Here is a 20,027-nt window from a genome sequence, read left to right as displayed (position 1 = left end):
AAACAATAAAGAAAATAATAAATTACCATCAAAATGTATAAAATTCAAGTGGTTTAAAATCATAAATTTTTAGTTTATGATTCAGATAGTTTAACTGTCTTAAGCAAATAGTATTATGAAACATTTAATGAAGTAAGAAACCTTGTTCAAAGACCAACATTTTGAAAATATTTGGATATATTATTAGTCATATCTACAGTTTCTACTTTTTATTTGCCTCAAGTTTATTACTCTAAAGTTAGCTAGAATTTACCATTTAATATTTTTAACCAATAAAAGTATTGTTGTTTTGAATTCCTGTTACATAATAGTCAACTATTGACCAAGTCTGATTTAGTAAATTTATATACTATTTTTCTATCCATGAGATACCTATTTTTTTCCTACAGTATGAATGGAATCATGGCTGATTTTCTATGCATATAAGAACTGAATTTCTTCAAATAAATCTTATGCTTCTTTTGTGCCCACAGAGACATCTGGATACTCATCAGAAGTGTAAAAATCCCAACTAGAAGAAAAAAAGAAATAATTATCCTTTCTTATTTCTATGATCGATATAGCAAGTTATCCTAAGAAAATTCAACTATCATATGTAGCTCTTAAAATATTTCTCAAATGTTGCATACTTCTGTATCAATTTTCTTTACTCATAGTAATTGCTTCACATAATATATGTTCATCCATATTTATTGCATAGTTGAAGTAACATAGAAAGAATATAGCAGAGATAAAAATAATCCACATTTTCTATATCTCACTGCCACAAAGTATTTCCAAATAAGGAATTAACTGTTTTAATTTTCAATAGTAGTTTTCTATATGCAGATAATATACCTCTAAACACACATCCACATGGCAAACTACATTAACTATGATTTAAAATTTTTGTACAGTGGAACACTGTAATGTATGTAATCCATTTACTTTCCAGTAAGTGAAGTTCATTATAATTTAACTCTTATGTATGTTAAAATGCCCAGCATTTGAGATGACACACTCATGCTTCCTGCCTTCCATTCAGAGATATCATGAACACTTGAAGGACATAACATATACACACGTCTGTATTCATCATAAAAGAGATTTTCAAGTGAAGTGCATTATTAACACAACTTCTTGTTAATAAATCCTTGTTGCTTACTAAATGTATTTGGGCCTACATTAAGCCAAAAGTACCTAGTGATTTTTTTCCAATATATTTTAATACTGCTAGAAATATCCAAAATAAAGATAGAAATGAAAGCAAAAAATCCTTTTGCAAAGATGCCAGACTTTTGCACTATAGAAACTTGTTCTCAGAAACCACTTATCCTAAAGGATCATTTACTTAAATGTCAAATTACCGAGGTCTTACCTGGCAGTGTTTGTGTCATGACTGTAAAACTAATCCATGATCCAATCTGTTAGATTAAATTAATAAATACCATAATTAATCTAGGAAGTTTTTGATTTATGATATTAAATAGGTAATGTGAAAGCTTAAAACACGATAGAAAGATAGAAAAACTATAAGTAGAAATAAATTTTCCCCAAATAATGATTTTATCATTAATTATAATAGTCATATAAAATTTCATAAACAGCATCATATTCATAAAATATGTTAAATGTTAAATGTTCTGATTTCTTATGCCTATAACTCAAACTGAAATCTATTTCATAATTTGTATCTCTGTCTATTCCTATATCTATAGCAAAAACCTGTGTATAATCACATATATTAAACTATAATACCTGTAAATACAGAAACATATGCATTTAGTTTATCATAGAATAAAGTTTAATTATTTACATGCATAAATAGCATACCTCATAGGTGTAGTTAGGACATGAAACCAGGAAAAACATCCATGTGAAAGGGTTATAATTTGGACTTGGAAAACAGGCATTAATTCCTTTTAAAAAGAATAAAATATCAATGATAGTACATATTGCAAATTTAATCATATATGTTCTATATAATTCTAAAATCCCTAAAACAACTTACACCACATAAAATGTCATCGTGTATTTATAGAACCAATTTTCCAATTTATTCAGAAGAGTCCCAGTTTCAAATGCTATGACCTTTTGACTCAGAACAATATACCTGTAATTTTCTATGTCTAGAGCTATGTTGCCGTAAAATTATACAATATACCATGATAATCAGTTATTTAAACTTTAATACAGAATGTATTTTGCATATCATAACAGTTGCAGCTGAATTGCACACTAAAATTAGTAAATGTACTTTAACAATCGCATGTCTCTTCTTTTTTAGTGTCAAAGAAGATGTTTTTGGTTGAGATTGTTAAATACTTCAAACCTCCTTTTCTATTTAATTAGTGAAAATCCAAAGGGAATTTCATAAGGATGTCGTTTATATCAGAAAAGTGTGAAAATCTCTCATAAGAGGATTACAGTGAATATCAGCATAGTTAAAATTCAGAAATACCACATAAATTATTTCTGCTCAGCAATCAGGATTGTTATTTACAGTTTTCATTATACTTCGCATACTGTCATTTGATTTTTGTGATTCTTTGACTTTTAATTTATTTCAAGAAATATTTTAGATAACGTATTAAAATGATTGCAAGTTGAACTTTGAGCTGTGACATTTATAAAAAAGTAAATATGAATTATAAAATTACTGTTTGTTCTCCATAGCAAGTTTAATTGGATAACATATCAACTAATCTTATTTAGTTATAATTCTAAAGCCAGAATGAAATGCCAGCATGTTGTGTTCAGAGTTGTATCTATTGTTAAAATATCAGCATAAAAAATGTATTAGATCTATACAGGTTTCATGTACTGCTCATTTCAAGATAAAGATAAATATATACACCATTTAATATTATAGATTATCTTGACAACATACATGTAAATGTCTTGGTGTAATGCCCATATATTCATCAAAAGAAAAATGATTGACGGGGTGCTGGGATGCTCAGTCCACTAAACATTTGACTCTTGCTTGAGGCTCATGTCATGATCTCATAAGCCCAGATCATGGAGCCCAGTATCAGCTAGGCACTGACAGCACAGAGTCTGCTTGGGATTCTTTTTCTCACTTGCTTTCTGCCCCTACCCTGGTCATGCACATGTGTGAGTGCTCTCTCTTTCTCTCTCTCACAATAAATAAATACACTTAAAAAAAAAAAAAGAATTCCAAAACTCAAAATAGATATGGCCAAAACACAAAGAAAAAAAAAAGATGAGAGTTGGTTATACTCAAGAAAGAAATTGTAGAAAAAGGAAAAGAAAATCATCTCAGTAATATAGACATTTCAATTTGCCTAAAGTAGGATGTTCAATAGAATAAGGACTATTAAGTAGATGAACAAAAACAGCCAAAATAAAGAAATAAGAAGGTAAAAATAGAAAGTGATATATAAGATATAAACATATAATACATATATAATTTACCCCATCACCCAGTCCACAAAGCAACAAAACAAATTTTAAATTACAAAATTTTCTATAACAAAAAAAAGGACATGAATCAATGTCCTGGAAAATTATCATGTGTCTGGGAAAATTGACCTGAAGTGATCAACTCTACGACACAACCTACAAAATTAATAGACGTGGTGATAAAGTCTTTTGAGTCTGAAGGCAAAAAGACCAAATCAATAAACAAAGAAGGGAACATTAGATTTCTGATTTCTCAAGAGCAACATATAAGGAAGATGAAAGGTGGAGTAAACACTGAAGAAAAAAAAAGTTTTTTCATTTCAACAAGTCCAGAGTCACATTTGACTTTAGAAACATTATGATTTAATTGTTTTCTTTTTCTTTATTTTTTAAATATCTATTCATTTATTTTGAGAGAGAGAGAGAGAGTGCACAGGAGGGGCCGAGAGAATCCCAGGCAGGCTCCATGGAGTCAGCACAGAGCCCTATGAGGTGCTCAGTCCCACAAACCATGAGATCATGACTTTAACCAACATCAGGAATGTGACATCCAGCCAACTGAGCCACCCAGGGAACCCATAAATTTTCATTTTCATATAATGATACTGTAATCCAGAGAAAATGAAGAAATTTGAGCAAGGTGATATTCTTAAAGGCTCATAATCAATACTAAAATTAGTGATATTCTTAATTTTGTCAATATTAGTATTTTTATAGAATTGTATTGTGTTTCTATACTAAAAACAAATCAGACTATCAAAACTTTTAGGCTTCAAATACATCCAAAGAGAACTCAGTAAATCTATGAATTTGGATAAGATAAAAAAGGCATCCAACCATTTCATTAAATGCGGGTTCTGCTGTTATGCAAAAACAGACAGTAAACCACCATAGCATTGGCATTAATCAGTTACCATTTTTCAGTCAGAGAAAGTACAGATATTTTCAAATCATATTATAGTTATTTAATACTGCTTTAATTCTTAGCATCTGTTTATTTTTTTCATATAGAGATTGTCATTTGATGTGAGAAGGGCATCCACACTTCATTTTAGAGAAACCATTATTAGAAAATATGATTTAACTCAAATATTTGAAAAACTTAAGACTAAAGGGGCTAGAATTGGGGGACACTGTCTTTAATGTTTCCAACTATTCCTTTAAAAAATTGTTCACTTAAGGCTTTGAATAATAGTAATTAACACAACTCACACTAGAAAATATAAAAAAAGACTAACCTGTGTGATTGGGATGAGATAATACTACATTGATGAAATGATTTCCAGCTTCACAGATCTGTAAAACATTTAAAACTTTTCAGCGTGACATGCCTGTTCCTCTTTAAAAATTGTATTCTCTCTATATATACTAATGTCCATGTAATATATTAATTCCAAAGATCCAAGAGACATTATACTCTAATTGCAAGGAAAGGATATTTTGAATTATAACAAAAAAAGCTGTTGAATATATATATTGCATTAACATAATGAGTCACACAGAGGTAGAAACTTTGAAGATATTATTGATACCTTTTGACATCTAGGTTCAAATTTCCTTGTTTGTGCTGATTATATGCTTTGTATTTATTTCAGTAGGTAAGTTTGCATGGGTGGTACTTACTGTACTTACTGAACCTGTACTGCAAGGCAGGTAGTGTGACTACCAGTTGGATACAGCTCAGTTTAGAAAACTTATTGTAAGATGTACTGTCTCACAAAGACACTTGCTACTTGTCTGTCATCTGGCCTCTTGATCATGTTCACTCCACTAGCTGTCCCTGTAAATAGGCCACTATGACCGTCTGGGAAGCTTGTCTTACTGATATCTTTGGACAGAGCATGGGGAAGCCTAATAATATTCCCAGTATGTATTCAACATTTAAATACTATGTTATAAATAACAAGTTGTTATTCAAAACCTTTATTGTTTAGAGTCATACACAGCTTCGCTATAATATATCCCATAATTGAGCATGTTTTTAACTCAGTGTCTATAATGGTACTAATCTCTTAAAATATACCTGATTTTATTCTTTTCAACAATTTCTGTATGGATTTATTCACATGTAATCATTTTGTAATTGTAGAAGAAGCTCCCAGTTTCTCAAGTTATCATTAGGAATCAAAGTTGAATTTTGCATTTTCAAATAATAATTTTATAGTTGAAATTATTTGTAGGTAAATGTTGGTAAGAGTGTGGGCTCTCGTTAGATGAACTTGTGTTCAAATATCACATCTTTTAAATTACTTATTAGAGAATACATGATTAAGACATTTGAAATTTCATTTCACCCAAATGCAAATATTGCTTCCCATCTCATCATGATTATTTTAGGATGATTAAAAGAAATCCAGTGTCTGACATATGAATTGTCCAAAAAAATTATGATAATTTTAGTTACCAATATCATCAGTTCAAAACTTCTCCAGAAAATTATCCTACATTGATTGATCTCACTTCTCTAAATTTCTATGTCACGTATTGGCTGCACTACAAAACATATAATTACCAAATTAATAACTTGTTATATTTGTTTGATCTTAATACCTTTGCTCATCTTTCAGTCAAATAGCATGTCATACTCATTTTTCATCACTCACAGTGCCAAACACACAATGGAATATATGATAAAAATACTTAGTAATTAATAAGCAAATTATCTTACCAAATCTTTATAAACAAATTATCCTTTAGAAATATGGATTTTATTCTGGTGAAACATATTCACCTTTTGATTATCAATATTTTATACTTATTGAACCATCAAAATACTTTCACCTTCTTACGTTTTTACAACACAGTAATATGGAACAATCTTCTATCCAAGGTGAGGCCGTTAAAAAAAGAACTTTTAGGCTTCAGTCAGACCACTAGAGTAGCTGTATACTAATGCCATAATTTAAGATTAACTACCCCTTCACTCCAGCCCCAAAATAAAACATGTAAGAAAAATAAGAAAAATAAAAGAAGGGGATAAGAAAGTGGTAAATAAGGAAACCATTCCATCTTGCTCTCTACTAATGAAATGCATATCTATATACATTCCAGGGGTGGAGAGAAAAAAAAAAAAACACATTGGCTATATCCATATGGTAGGAAATACTTAGTTTATCATCAGCTTAGCAACTCCATAATGGATTTTAAAGAGCAATGTGACTATTTTCAGTTTTCACCTTAAGCACTGGCTTTAAAATTCTGGAGAATGATTGAGTCCACTCTAGGCTAATTGACCTAGATAGAAGTGGTTGATATAATTTCCTCTTGGGTCCAAGCTGAGTAATATTAGCAAATTCAGTCAGTGCTATAAAACTCAATATATGGTTCTATCACTGAATAAAATTTCAGAAGCACATTAAGTGTGAAACACTGGAACATTTTTCAGCCTGATTTACACATTTCTCCTGGATTGATTCTTTTCTAAACTAGATATATTCATTTCGCACATTATATGTTAACACAATAATTTCGTAAATAAAGTTTCAGGAAGTTGCTATCATTAGGTTTGATTTTTACTTACTTAAAATTTAAATTGTCTTACGTAGCAAAACATACAGATGCAATCTACTATGAACTATGTATGATTCCTATGTAACACCAATGGTAAAGACATTGTAGATAATAAGAACACAGAAACATAAGAAAAAAATACTATGGAAACATTGTCCAGATATTTTAAGAAAAAATTATATTTAAATATGATATGCAAGAAGAAGCACGGTTTTCCTGCATTACAACAGTAAAACAAATAAGTATGAAAATATTTCATTTGACTTGCTCATATACAAATTGACAATTTGGAACAATGTTGCCTTTTTTCAAAAAGTTTAATTAGACAGATAAGTTTATATTTTCTAAACACATTCACAGAGAGATCGGCAACTCAGAGGCATTGCCAGAATCACCTTACTTATGAAGAAAAAGATGACTTAGGTTTTAAAAGTCATTAGGAGTCCATGCACAGCAATGTGGATACACTTAACACTGATGAGCTGTGCACTAAAAATGGGTAAGATGGTACATTTTATGCTATTTGCGTTTTTACCATAGTTAAACATTTTTTAAAATTTCCTAGATAGTGTTTTAATTGCAAAAGAAGTTTAGAAGGGTAAATACTATGATTTCAGATGTACTTTCATTTGGAAGTATATGTCTGGCTTAAAATAAATCTAAACAAAAATTATTTGTGCTTGTTTCATATAATTTTTATTGGGTAGCTTAACTGTCTGATGCATCATACTATATGAAAAATAGGGTGTTAATAATTCAATAATCTATTCTCTTTAGCATTAACATTATATTGATAAATATGAAATATAACTTTGTCAGCTAACCGAAAGTATCACAGTGTCCACGTGAGAACAGAATCTTTCCTTAGATGTTTTGATTTAGAAAGTAAATGGAAATACTTTTATTCTTTCAGCATCCTCAGTACTCTCAGTTCTCTGACATTTCAATTTTATTTTTAATTAATATTACTAAATATTTAACAATGCAGGATGGGTAAAATAGGTGATGGGAATTAAGGTGTGCACAGGTAATGTATGTAAGTGTTCAATCACTATGTTGTACTCCGTAAACTAATATTACACTGTATGTTACCTAACTGGAATTTAAATAAAAACTTAAAAATAAATATGTAGATCTTAAAAACATATTTAACAATGTGCATGTGGGGCTGGGAAGTGTCAAATTAATAGCTCTTAAAGGACTTTTTAGTGAATATATTAGAAGTGTTGTACAAATTTTTATCAAAATATTCGCCATTAAATCACACTGTTTCCATATTAAAAAACATGATTGTATCACAATATTTGGAATTTCAGTAGTAAAGATGCTTCTTGTTTACTACTAGGTACTACATAGGTATGCTCAGTCCATAGCATGCCTATGACCAATGCCAAGAAGGCTAACTTGCAGAGATCCACTTTATTTTTAAGTTTTTATTTAAATTCTAGTTAGTTTGCATATAATGTAATATTAGTTTCAGGAATAGAATTTTAGTGATTCATCACTTACATATAATACCCAACGCTCATCACAAGTGCCCTTCTTAATATCCATCACTTATTTAACCCATCCCCCACCCACATCCCTGCCAGGAACCTTCAGTTTACTGTCTCTGTAGTTAAAAGTCTCACCCCTATGTTCATCTATTTTATTTTTTAAATTCCACATATAAATTTAATCACATAGTACTTGTCTTTCTCTAACTGATTATTTCCCTCAGTATAATATACTCTAGCTGAATTCACATTGTTGCAAATGGATTCATTCTTTTTGATTGCTGAGTAATATTCCATTTGTGTGTATGTGTGTGTGTGTGTGTGTGTGTGTACATATATATACAAATCTTCTTTATTGATTCATCAGTTGAATGTTTGGGCTCTTTCCATAATCTGGCTATAGTTGATAATGCTGTTATAAGCATCAGCCCTTCAAATCAGTATTTTTGTATCCTTTGGGTAAATACCTAGCAGTGCAATTGCTGGATCATAAGGTAGTTCTATTTTTATCTTTTTGAGGAACCTCCATACGGTTCTCTCTGGAGAACCGTAGCTGCCCCACTTTGCATTCCCAACAGCAGTGCATGAGGTTCCCCTTTCTCCACATCCTCAACATCTGTTATTTCTTGTGTTGTAATTTCTGTCATGTTCTTTCTTGCAAGCTTCATCAAATGAAGCATTCTCTACTTATCTAAGTGAAAATGATGCACCTAGGGAACAAAATCTAAACATCCTAAACATCTGTTTTTCCCAAAGTTTTATATATGTTGTCATTATTATTAGTTATTGGCAGATGTAAGTTTATCATTATATTAATATAATTAAAAAATAGAATCTGCTAAAATGTCTCTAAAACTGATAATCAGGTGTGTTTTGCATTTCAGCTCTTTTAAGTTTTCTATTTCTAATAATAATAAGTGTTATTATTATAAGTTGTGCCTTATTTACTTTATCTTATTATTTCAAGGGAAATTGGATCACTATATAATTATGGAAAGCTTCATCTGTGGTACATATCAAGCATTATAAGCTTAAGAAGTTAGTTTCTACTCTAAGGGATTAAAGATATTCACATAGATGTGTTATTTGATAATATAAGACAATATTATACTGTTTTAACCTAAGTTTTATAACATAATAATTTATCACTATGATCATAAGATTCTAATAATTTATTTCAATTTCTAATCTTTATTTTTATTATGAAAATCATTTGTATAGGAGTCTATACAAAAGGATAACATGCATTGTGTTCCAGAGTAAATATATCCAATAGGTTAATTATGGATTTATTAGAAAATATACATCCTAAATGATACTTTTTTTCATTAAGACTTTTTTAAAAAACAGTTTAAAGTTTATAGGAAAATCAAAGGGAAGGTACAGAGATTTTTCATGTAACCCCTGCTCCCTCCAGCACATGTATAACCTCTCCCATTATCAGTGTCCACCAGAATGATACATTTGTCACTTACAGTGACACATTATAATCACCCAAAGGTCATAGTTTACATTATGGTTCACTCTTGATGTTTGTACATTCTAAGTTTGGACAAATGTATAATGACATACATTCCTCATTATGGTATCATGCAGAGTATTTTACTGTCCTAAAATTTCTCTGCACTCTTCCTCTTCATTCCTCTCTCTTCACTGATCTTACTATGTTTCCATGATTTTGCCTGTTCCAGAATGTTATCTGTTTGGAATCATACAGTTGTTAGCCTTTTCAGAATGACTGCTTTTAATGATTAATATTCCTTTAATCATTCCCCATGTCTTCTATGGCTTCATAGCCCATTAGCACTGAAAAATATTCCATTGTCTGGATGTGTCATAGTTTATCCATTCACCCACTTTGGGATATCTTAGTTGACTCCAAGTTTTGGCAGTTATGAATGAAACTGCTATAAACATCCATTTGTAGGGTTTTGTGTAGTCATAAGTTTCTAATTCCTTTGGGTAAATATCAAACAACACAATTGCTGGATAATACAGTAAAAGTGTATTTAAGAAACTGCCAAACTGCTTCCCAAAGGGGCTGGATCATTTTACATTCCCATAGCAATGAATGACAGTCCCAGGTGTCTGGCCCACATCCTTATGATCACTTGGTGCTGTCAGTGCTCTAGATTCTTGGCCATCCTAATAGGTTTGTAGTGCTGTCTCATTTCAATTTGCATTTCCCTGATAGCATATGATTTGGAGCACCTTTTCATATGCTATACACTATGCTATATATCTTCATTGGTAAGTTGTCACTTAAGGTCTTTTACCCATTTTTTAATTCAGCTGTTTATTTTCTTATTCTTGCATTTTATGAATCCACTATACATTCCAGATAATGACCTTTTACCAGATGTGTCTTTTGCAAATATTTTTTTCTTAGACTGTACTTTTCTTCCCATTCTCTTCATATTGTATTTTGGAGATTGGAAGTTTTTAATATTAATGAAGTCTAGCTTATCAGTTATATTCTTCTTGGATTATTCTTTAGTGTTTTATCTAAAAAGTCATTGTGTTCCTAAAGTCATTTAGATTTTCTCTTATGTTATCTCCTAAGAGTTTTATGGTTTTGCATTTTGCACTTAGGTCTGTAATCCATTTTGAATTAACTTTTGTGAAGCGTATAGGTCAGTGTCTAAATTTATTTTTTTTATGTGGATATCCAGTTGTCCTGGCATCATTTAATATGACTATTTTGCTCTATTGTATTGTCTTTGCTCTCACCAATATATTTCACTTTTGAAAATCAATAACTAGAGTTCTTAACAAAAGTTTAGATATTGTATTTATATTATTGCAGGATATGAAAAGTAATATTTAATAGTTATTTTATGAATTCATTTGCTGCATGAAACTAATATTTTATTGTACAAAACTTGCTATAGGAGATGATATTTTCACTCAAGATTATAACTCAAAATATTTGATCTTGAAAATGATTTAATGCTTAAAAATATTTTATTTTGTTTCTGTGGTCCATCTCATTATCACATTTCTGGGGGTTCCTGAATTATTTTTTAATCCATAGAGCTTTCATGAAATATTGTATAAGACAAGAATGTGCACAGATGGTATAAGATTATGGTATAAAAATAGCACCATAGAGTAAAATTAAAAAAAGATACTTCATAAATATTGACTCTGTGGTAAATTATTATTAAAAACACATTTATGATGATTATTTTTTCAGAAATAATTTCCATATTAGCTTTGATGCTATATATTTTAGCAATAATATGTTTTATCATTATAGTAGCTGCTGATTTTAATTTAAATTATTACTGTTTTTAGGAGTAATCAGTTTTAGCTAAAACTAAATGGTAACTATAACAAATTATAATAAAATCAATTTCCATTATTTTTACATTATTATTTTTAAAACCAGTTTTCTAAACGAATCATTTAAGAAGCAGTAGTAACTCCAACTCAACATAGGTGTAAAAGTTTATTTCTTTTTATGTTATTAGATATCTTAGAAACTTAAGGGTGTTAGAGAGGATATCATATTGGCAAATGATGAGAAAAGGTAGAGTCCTCAATTTTAAGTCTTCAATAAAAAAAGTAAATCTTTTTTATTGGTGTCTATAACTGTCTATCTACAGTAAGCAAAAGATAGAAAAAGTTGTCACAAACAAACCTGAGCACAATGCTGAGAATGACAGCATTACCTTTGGCACACTTTTCATCCCTTATTTATGTCTTCCACAAATACAAAACATTCAAGCAGTTTCCTGGTCTTACTGCAGTTTCCATAGAACAGCCTCACTCTCCTCCAGCCTTGTTAAATGCTATGATATAGTGTTCCCAGCATCCTCTCCCCTAATCAAAGATTACTCTTCTATGCCCAAGGTCCTTCTTGGTTTTGTGTTAGGAGAGATGGTGTGACTGCTTGATAAGAGCATAATTTATTACTTCTCCAAGAATATTTGCATTTTAATAATAAAATTTAACCTAAATGAGTGGATAACTATTGGTGAAACTGAAGACACACAGGCAAAACCAGGGAGAAGAGTGATTTTCAGTATTTTGCAAATCATGTTATCTATTCTCTCATTTCCTACATTGTTGAAGAAAGTAAGAAATTCAGGAGAAAAAAAAATCCTCTTCTGGTGAAGTGCTCACTGTACAAAGAATTGATAAACCACAACTGCTGTTGGAGAGTAAAACTAAACTGAGCGGAAGAGAGGATAAAGAAAACAAGAATATTATATATAAAATAGCAAAATATTAAAAATGATAGAATATATTTTGTTTTGAAATAGTGATTTTGTTTCCTTGCGGGTGGACTTGAGTTCAGAGAATGAAGAGAGGTCATAGAAATATAAAGACACTGCAGTATAGTGTTTGTCCATATCATTTCTAGCAGAAAAACAAAGTTAGATCTGAAAGTTGTGGGGAAAGATATTCTGATGTCTTCAAAAATTTGCCTATATTTGATTCTAGTTATTTGGTTTTTTTCACTTATAGATTTTGTGATTTCAGAACATATTTGAGAGAACAGTGTCATGTCGAGAGTCAGAAAGAACTTACACAGAGAGGGAGGTGATAAACTACTTCTTAGAATATAATATAAACATGGCAAAACTGACAAAAATCAAAAAGTTTCCAAAAGGAATTATACTCCACTTTGGAATGTTTTAAGTGTGTTGTTTTGTTTACAGTATATTTTGCTCAAAATGGCATTAGAAAAAAAAAAACAGAAGGCAGAAGCAAAAGAGAAAATTATAATTGTTGGGGCTTCTGGGTTAAGCGTCCTACTTCGGCTCAGGTCATGATCTCACAGTCTGTGGGTTCGAGCCCCGCGACGGGCTCTGTGCTGGCAGCTAAGAGCCTAGAGCCTGTTTCAGATTCTGTGTCTCCCTCTCTCTCTGCCCCTCCCCAACTCATGCTCTGTCTCTGTCTCAAAATAAATTTCATAAAAATAATAAATAAAAGAAAATTATTTGTTAATAGTCCACTAAATGCCTGATTCAACCAGAAGTCATTAAGAACTAACTATGACCAGGGGCACCTGGGTGGCACAGTCGGTTGAGCATCCGACTTCGGCTCAGGTCATGATCTCACGCTCCATGGGTTCGAGCCCCGTGCTGGGCTCTGTGCTGACAGCTCAGAGCCAGGAGCCTGCTTCAGATTCTGTATCTACCCCTCTCTCTGTCACTCCCCTTCTTGCTCTCTGTCTCTGTCTCTCAACATGAAATAAAGACTTTTAAAAAAATTAAAAAAAAGAACTATGACCATATTAAACATAGTTCTCATACATTGTCTTCTACCCAGGTGGTAATCTTGCTCAACACAACAGAAGAAAAACCAATTTTAAATGAATAAAGCATTTTTTTCTTAGATTAAGAGGGCATATATATCAATAAATGAAAAATAGGAAGTTTTGCAAACATTTGTAGAAAAATTAGCACTTGCAAGATAGGCATTTTCTTGTCAAACTTTATACTACACAAGATTGACCTATGAATTTCCCCTCTGTTTCTTTACATAATAATAGTTGATTATAATATATGCTGATAATCTTAATATAAAATATTTTAAATGCACTTGACTTAAAAACATGTGCTTTGTGGGGCGCCTGGGTGGCTTAGTCGGTTAAGCGTCTGACTTTCGCTTAGGTCATGATCTCGCGGTTCGTGGGTTTGAGCCCAGCATTGGGCTCTGTGCTGACTGCCAGCTCAGGGCCTGGAGCCTGTTTCAGTCTGTGACTCCCTCTCTCTCTGACCCTCCCCTGCTCATGCTGTCTCTCTCTCTCCTAGAAATAAATAAAACATTAAAAAAAAAAAACAAACAAACAAAACCTGTGCTTTGTGGGGCACCTGACTGGCTCAGTCAATAGAGTACTCAACTCTTGATCTCAGGGTTGCAGATTGGAGGCTCATGCTGAGTTCAGAGATTACATAAAAAGAAACTCTTAGAAAAAAAAAGATGCTTTTCTTTCCAAACTATTTGCATATGCATGTTTTTGATAAATGTGAAAGGCACACAATTAGGCATTTATTTATTATGAATGAAGAAAATTAACCTTGAAATACAGAATGTTATGCTCATAGTATTATGGTAGGTATCTTCAATTTAGGTGATAAATGTGCAAACTCAACCCATTTGTTACTACATTCTGTGTTAGAATCAGTTTCCTAAAACTTACATCTTAATATATTTTATTCGTGAAAATTAAATGTTTTGCCCGCATCCAACATTATTAAGAAATTCCAGGGCTAGCAGACCTTTTTAATTTGCCATCACGATGTATAATGTTAAGAGAGTCGCAGTGGCCCTTCTACTTTATTTCTAAATGCATATTTACAACAGAATAGACAAAATTCAAAATTTTGACTTTTAAACAAGTTTTTTCTCATATACTCAATACTGTCTATAATTGAAAACACAGATGGTTCTTTTTATCTTAATTTAACTCTAGGATCAAGACAGTCAATGTTTGTTATGTGCTTAGAAATATGGAATTAAAGTCATTGTGTTTACCTACTGTCTATATTGGACCTAGTCAAAGCTACTATGTATCATTATTTGTTTATTTTGAGACATTGGCCCGTGTAAGAGCAATTATGATGAAATTTTTTGACTTGCCTCATTCTCCTCCTCCTTATTACCCCCCAAGTGAAATGTATAAAGAAACATTGATTAATAAAAGAATGTGTGAAGAATGATCACTAGTAGCTTAATTAGGAGGCAACATCTTTTTTTTTTTTTTTTTTTATTTCTAGGAGAGAGAGAGAGAGAGAGACAGCGTGAGCAGGGGAGGGTCAGAGAGAGAGGGAGTCACAGACTGAAACAGGCTCCAGGCTCTGAGCTGGCAGTCAGCACAGAGCCCGATGCGGGGCTCGAACCCACGAACCGCGAGATCATGACCTAAGCGAAAGTCGGACGCTTAACCGACTAAGCCACCCAGGCGCCCCAGGAGGCAACATCTTTAAAAGTCCTGGGAAAAAATGTATAGAGCAAGCTATTTGAATTTTGCTTGTTTCCAATTATTCTTTTTTTACACTTAAATTATTATAATTGCTATGACATTTTTAAACAGCTATAACTTAAAAAAAATTGTTTTATACTAGAGCCATAGATTTGTGGCTATACCACATTTGAAAAAAGGAAAGAATCAATAATATTATATAAATGGGATATGTGTAAATATTTACACAGAAATAATTGAAAGCAAGTTACAAAACTCTTGTATAGTGGTTAACATTATAAGGAGAATAAACATGAGAAAAATAATCAGGTATGAAACTAAAAATATATCAAAATAAAAGCCAAATATGTGGTTATTGTTTTCTTTATCCACTAATTCTTCCATTTGCTCAAATTTACTGAGTAGTTAATATACAGAGATCATTAGACTTGGTACAATGTTGATTAGCAATAAAGACATCAAAACAAACTGAAGCCTTACTATGAATAATATACACATGTGGAAAATTAAATATATACTTAAATATGCACTAAATATACATTTAAGAAATTATGAATAAACATGGTGCGCCTGAGTGGCTCAGTCCTTTAGGCGTCCAACTTTGGCTCAGGTCATGATCTCGGAGTTTGTGAGGTCAAGCCCTGTGTTGGGTTCTTTGATGTAAGCACAGAGCCTGCTTCAGATCATCTGTCCCCCTCTCTCCCTCCTCTTACCTCCTCTTTTCCAAAATAAACAAACATTTAAAAAGAAATGATAAATAAATGGTTCTTGTTATTCATTCAAGAAAGTAGTATTTCTACTATGCACAAGACCAGGTGTTAAAAATATTAAAGCGTGACCTGCACCTGCCACAGCCAACAAGTAGAGGGCCTTATTATCTAAACTATTAATTAAAATGCACACACACACACACAGGTTTACATGAGACCATTGAACAAAATGTGGTATGTGATTTGTGCCTTAGATGAAATGTGAAAGTATAAGTTGTCTAATACAAACCTCACAAAGGATATAGACTTATACATGAATCAAAGTAATTCATCAATACATCAGGAGCATGAATCACAGGAGTTAATCTATCAAGGACAGGAATGAGGAAGAACATGAACAAACAATAAAAGCATGAGTTATATGATAGAAATCTATGGTGTATTATATGTGCCTAATAAAATAATGCACTTCAGGAATACTAAATGATCTTTTGCACTCAGATGGATGTGTACCCAATTCAAACAATGCATATGTAAAGTTAAATAGAATAATTTAAATAACTGGATAGATTTTGTTTTCATTCAGAATTAATTAACACTTATGCCAAAGTGTTTTTTATTTTTAAAATTTTATTATTGTTATTATTTTGAAATTTTAATGCTTATTTATTTTTAAGAGAGAGACAGACCAAGAGTGAGTGGGGGCAAGAGCAGAGAGAAACACACAGAATCCAAATCAGTATCCAGGCTCTGAGCTGTAGCACAGAGCCTGAAATGGGGCTTGAACTGACAAATCATGACCTGAGCTGAAGTTCAATGCTTAATGGACTGAGCCACCCAGATGCCCCACCAAAGTGTTTTTTTAGGTGTTAATCTTTTATAATTTTAAAACTTTTTGCTGTTAGAGGTTTATAAGTGTGCAGACAATCTCTCTCATAAAAGTAAATGAATAAACTTAAAAAGATTTAGAGCCCTAAAAAAAAAAAAGATTTGGAGAGCTATGGCTTGATTTGTGGAAGTTGTTTGACCTATTTCACTTAATAGCATTAAGTATATAATATAAAAAGATCATATTTTGTACATGGTAAATCATCAAATATTTGTTTTGCATTCTTAATAACACTTCAGTTAAGCATGAATAGCAAATAAATAAATAAATAAATAATACATACCAAAAAATTGATAGCAGATATTGTGACTTGACGGTTTCCAAATGCTAGAAAGTAGGAAAAGAGGATGTAATGAAAACATTCACATTATGAATTGTCACATTATAGACATAACTGAAGCAGTATTTATTGGATATTACTATCCTCTCATCCAAAGTATTATGCTGCATATAATTGACCTTTGGGAGTAATGCATTTGCAGTTTAAAAGGATGAAATATTTTTGCTTTCCACATGTACTTTTTTTCTAGTTACCTAATGATATTTAGAATACAAATGGAATCTACCTTTAACTCGTATTATTAAACTCTTTGAAGGCAGATTTGACTTCTCATTTGTCACTTTAAAAGTACATCATTGATGTATGTGTGTTTCTGTGCCAGTACCATACTGTCTTGATGACTACCTCTTTGTAATCTAGCTTGAAATCTGGAATCATGATGCCTCCAGTTTTGTTTGTCTGCTTCGCAATTGCTTTGGCTATTCAGGACCTTTGTGGTTCCATACAAATTTTAGAATTGTTCTAGCTCTGTGAAAAATACTGGCAATATCTTGATAGGGATTGTATTAAATGTGCAGATTGCTTTGGGTAGTATAGGCATTTTAAAAATATTTGTTCTTCCAATCCATGAGCATGGAATGTTTTTCCAATTCTTTGTGTGTTCTTCAGTATCTTTCATAAATATTCTATGGTTTTCAAAGTATAGATCTTTTACCTCTTTAGTTAGAAGGTATTATGCCAAGTGAAATAAATCAATCAGAGAAAGACAAATATATGATTTCACTCATATTTGGAATTTAAGAAACAAAACATATCAACAAATAATAAGGGAAGGGAGAGAAGAAAGGGAAACAAACTACAAGTGACTCTTAATGATAGAGAACAAACAGGGTTGACAGAGGGAGGTGGGTAGGAGAGGGGCTAGATGGGTAAAGGGTATTCAGGAGTGCACTGTGATGAGCACTGGATATTGTATGTAAGTGATGAATCACTAAATTTTACTTCTGAAACCAATATTGCACTGTATATTAACTAACTAAAATTTAAATTAAAAAAGGAAAATATTTCCTTTATAAATAAATACATACATACGTATCATATGGCCTAATATTGCATCCGATGATATGTCATGTTTTTTAATGTTTAACAACTAAAAGAAAAATTCTAATAATAATAATTTTAATTTTTCTCATTGATGTTTTCTAACAGGGATTATTTTAAGTGTTTTATATTTTTCATCTAGAAACAAATATATGAGGTAGATTTAATGTTCTCATCTTAAAGTAAAGAAAAATATGAGTTATATCAATTCCCAAATCATATATGAATAATTAATAAAGTAGAATTTAAGATAGTGTCTTAAAGTCACTTTTCTCATGGTAGAAAAGTTGTAATATACAAAAGTATTAAAAATAAAATTTTCTTATAAGCTCAGCACCTGTATTAACAGTTGCATTTTTTCTAGTTTTATGTGAGTGTTTATACTTGTAAATTGTATTTATGCAAACACATTTACAAATAAAAATATAGTGTCTTATTTTAAATCCGGCATATTTTATAAGAATACATTTAAAGGCTTTTCCAATGTTATTAAGCATTCATTGCAAAAGCTATGACACCATCTGCATCATAATGTGTAATGTGGTTAGCTCTAAACATTAGATATTACCTAATTGCTGCATAATTAGTGTTATTTTAATTTTATGTATGATAGGTAATACAACTTCAAACACCTTTCTTTATAAGACTTTTATGGAAGTTCTATTTCCTTGGGCTAGAAATTTAAAAGTATAATATAGTTATATTAGTAAAAAAAGTTACATCAGTATCTATGCATGTATACACAAAACATGTAGAAATGTTGGAGATTTTGTTTTTATAAAGTTCATATATCTAATTATGAAATAAAAAAACAAATGGAGAAAATTTGGGAGATAAAAGAGTAAAGAGAAATATAATGCATAAAAATCCCATTAACCATGGTAGAACAATTAAAATTCAGATTTTTCCTTGAAGTTATACATATTTTCTATATATTTTTACAGTATATGATAAAACACTTTTATAATCACTTATTCCTTAATGTTACATTTGACATATAACTAAGCACATTTGCCATATAATTAAACAGTCTTCTATAGCTGAATCAAATATTTTTTTATTTGTAGACAAAACTTCATTCATTCAACAATAGGTATTAAGAATTTATGTGACAGGTACTATAGTATGTACTTGTGATAAATCAATTAAAATTAAGCCAAAAGCAACTCTTATCTTGATAAAAATTACTGTTTGACAAGGAAACAATGATCGCAATATAACAAATGGAAGTTTGTAACCCTGATAAGTATTACTAAGAAAGACCTGTATAGTATTTAATGTAAAAGCTAAAATGAAGGATTTACTTTAATGAAGGACATGAGGAAGGACTCTGACTACACTATTGTACTCGATTTAGAAGATACATAGATATTAGCATAGACAAGAGAGGATTTTGGAACATTTCATGTAACAGGACAGTGAAGCTATACCTTGTTTCCATTTTTTAATGAGAATAAATAATGATATGATTAAAACAAGTACTGGGACAAAGAGTATAATTTTTAAATATTTTTAATGATTATTTCCAAAAAGCAAAGGTACAGATAGTATAATTTGAAACAAACCTTCCAGAAAATAATTTAGCCATCATGCAAGCTTTCTGTAACATTTTTATAATTGTTATAATGTTTTATATTTAGAATTTTTAAAAAGGCCATTTTCCTTGATTGCTGCTGATACTAAACATATGTATTGAGTT

The 20,027-nt window shown here is 31.0% G+C and overlaps 1 protein-coding gene across 1 annotated transcript in view; it reads right to left on the bottom strand.

The window, feature by feature from the left end:
- Positions 1-383: 383 nt before the first annotated feature.
- The window catches only part of TECRL (trans-2,3-enoyl-CoA reductase like), a 99,089-nt gene continuing 79,445 nt past the window's right edge, over positions 384-20,027 (bottom strand). The window contains exons 8-12 of the mRNA XM_077755694.1: positions 17,231-17,274; positions 4,644-4,701; positions 1,813-1,898; positions 1,358-1,403; positions 384-511 (exon numbers count right to left, since the gene is read on the bottom strand). Of these exons, the coding sequence (XP_077611820.1) occupies positions 384-511; positions 1,358-1,403; positions 1,813-1,898; positions 4,644-4,701; positions 17,231-17,274 (362 nt within the window). The remainder of the gene's footprint in view (positions 512-1,357; positions 1,404-1,812; positions 1,899-4,643; positions 4,702-17,230; positions 17,275-20,027) is intronic.

This window comes from Crocuta crocuta, unplaced genomic scaffold, assembly GCF_008692635.1.
Source record: "Crocuta crocuta isolate KB4526 unplaced genomic scaffold, BGI_CrCroc_1.0 scaffold192, whole genome shotgun sequence".
Classification (NCBI taxonomy): domain Eukaryota; kingdom Metazoa; phylum Chordata; class Mammalia; order Carnivora; family Hyaenidae; genus Crocuta; species Crocuta crocuta.
This window is presented reverse-complemented; position numbering and strand designations above follow the sequence as displayed.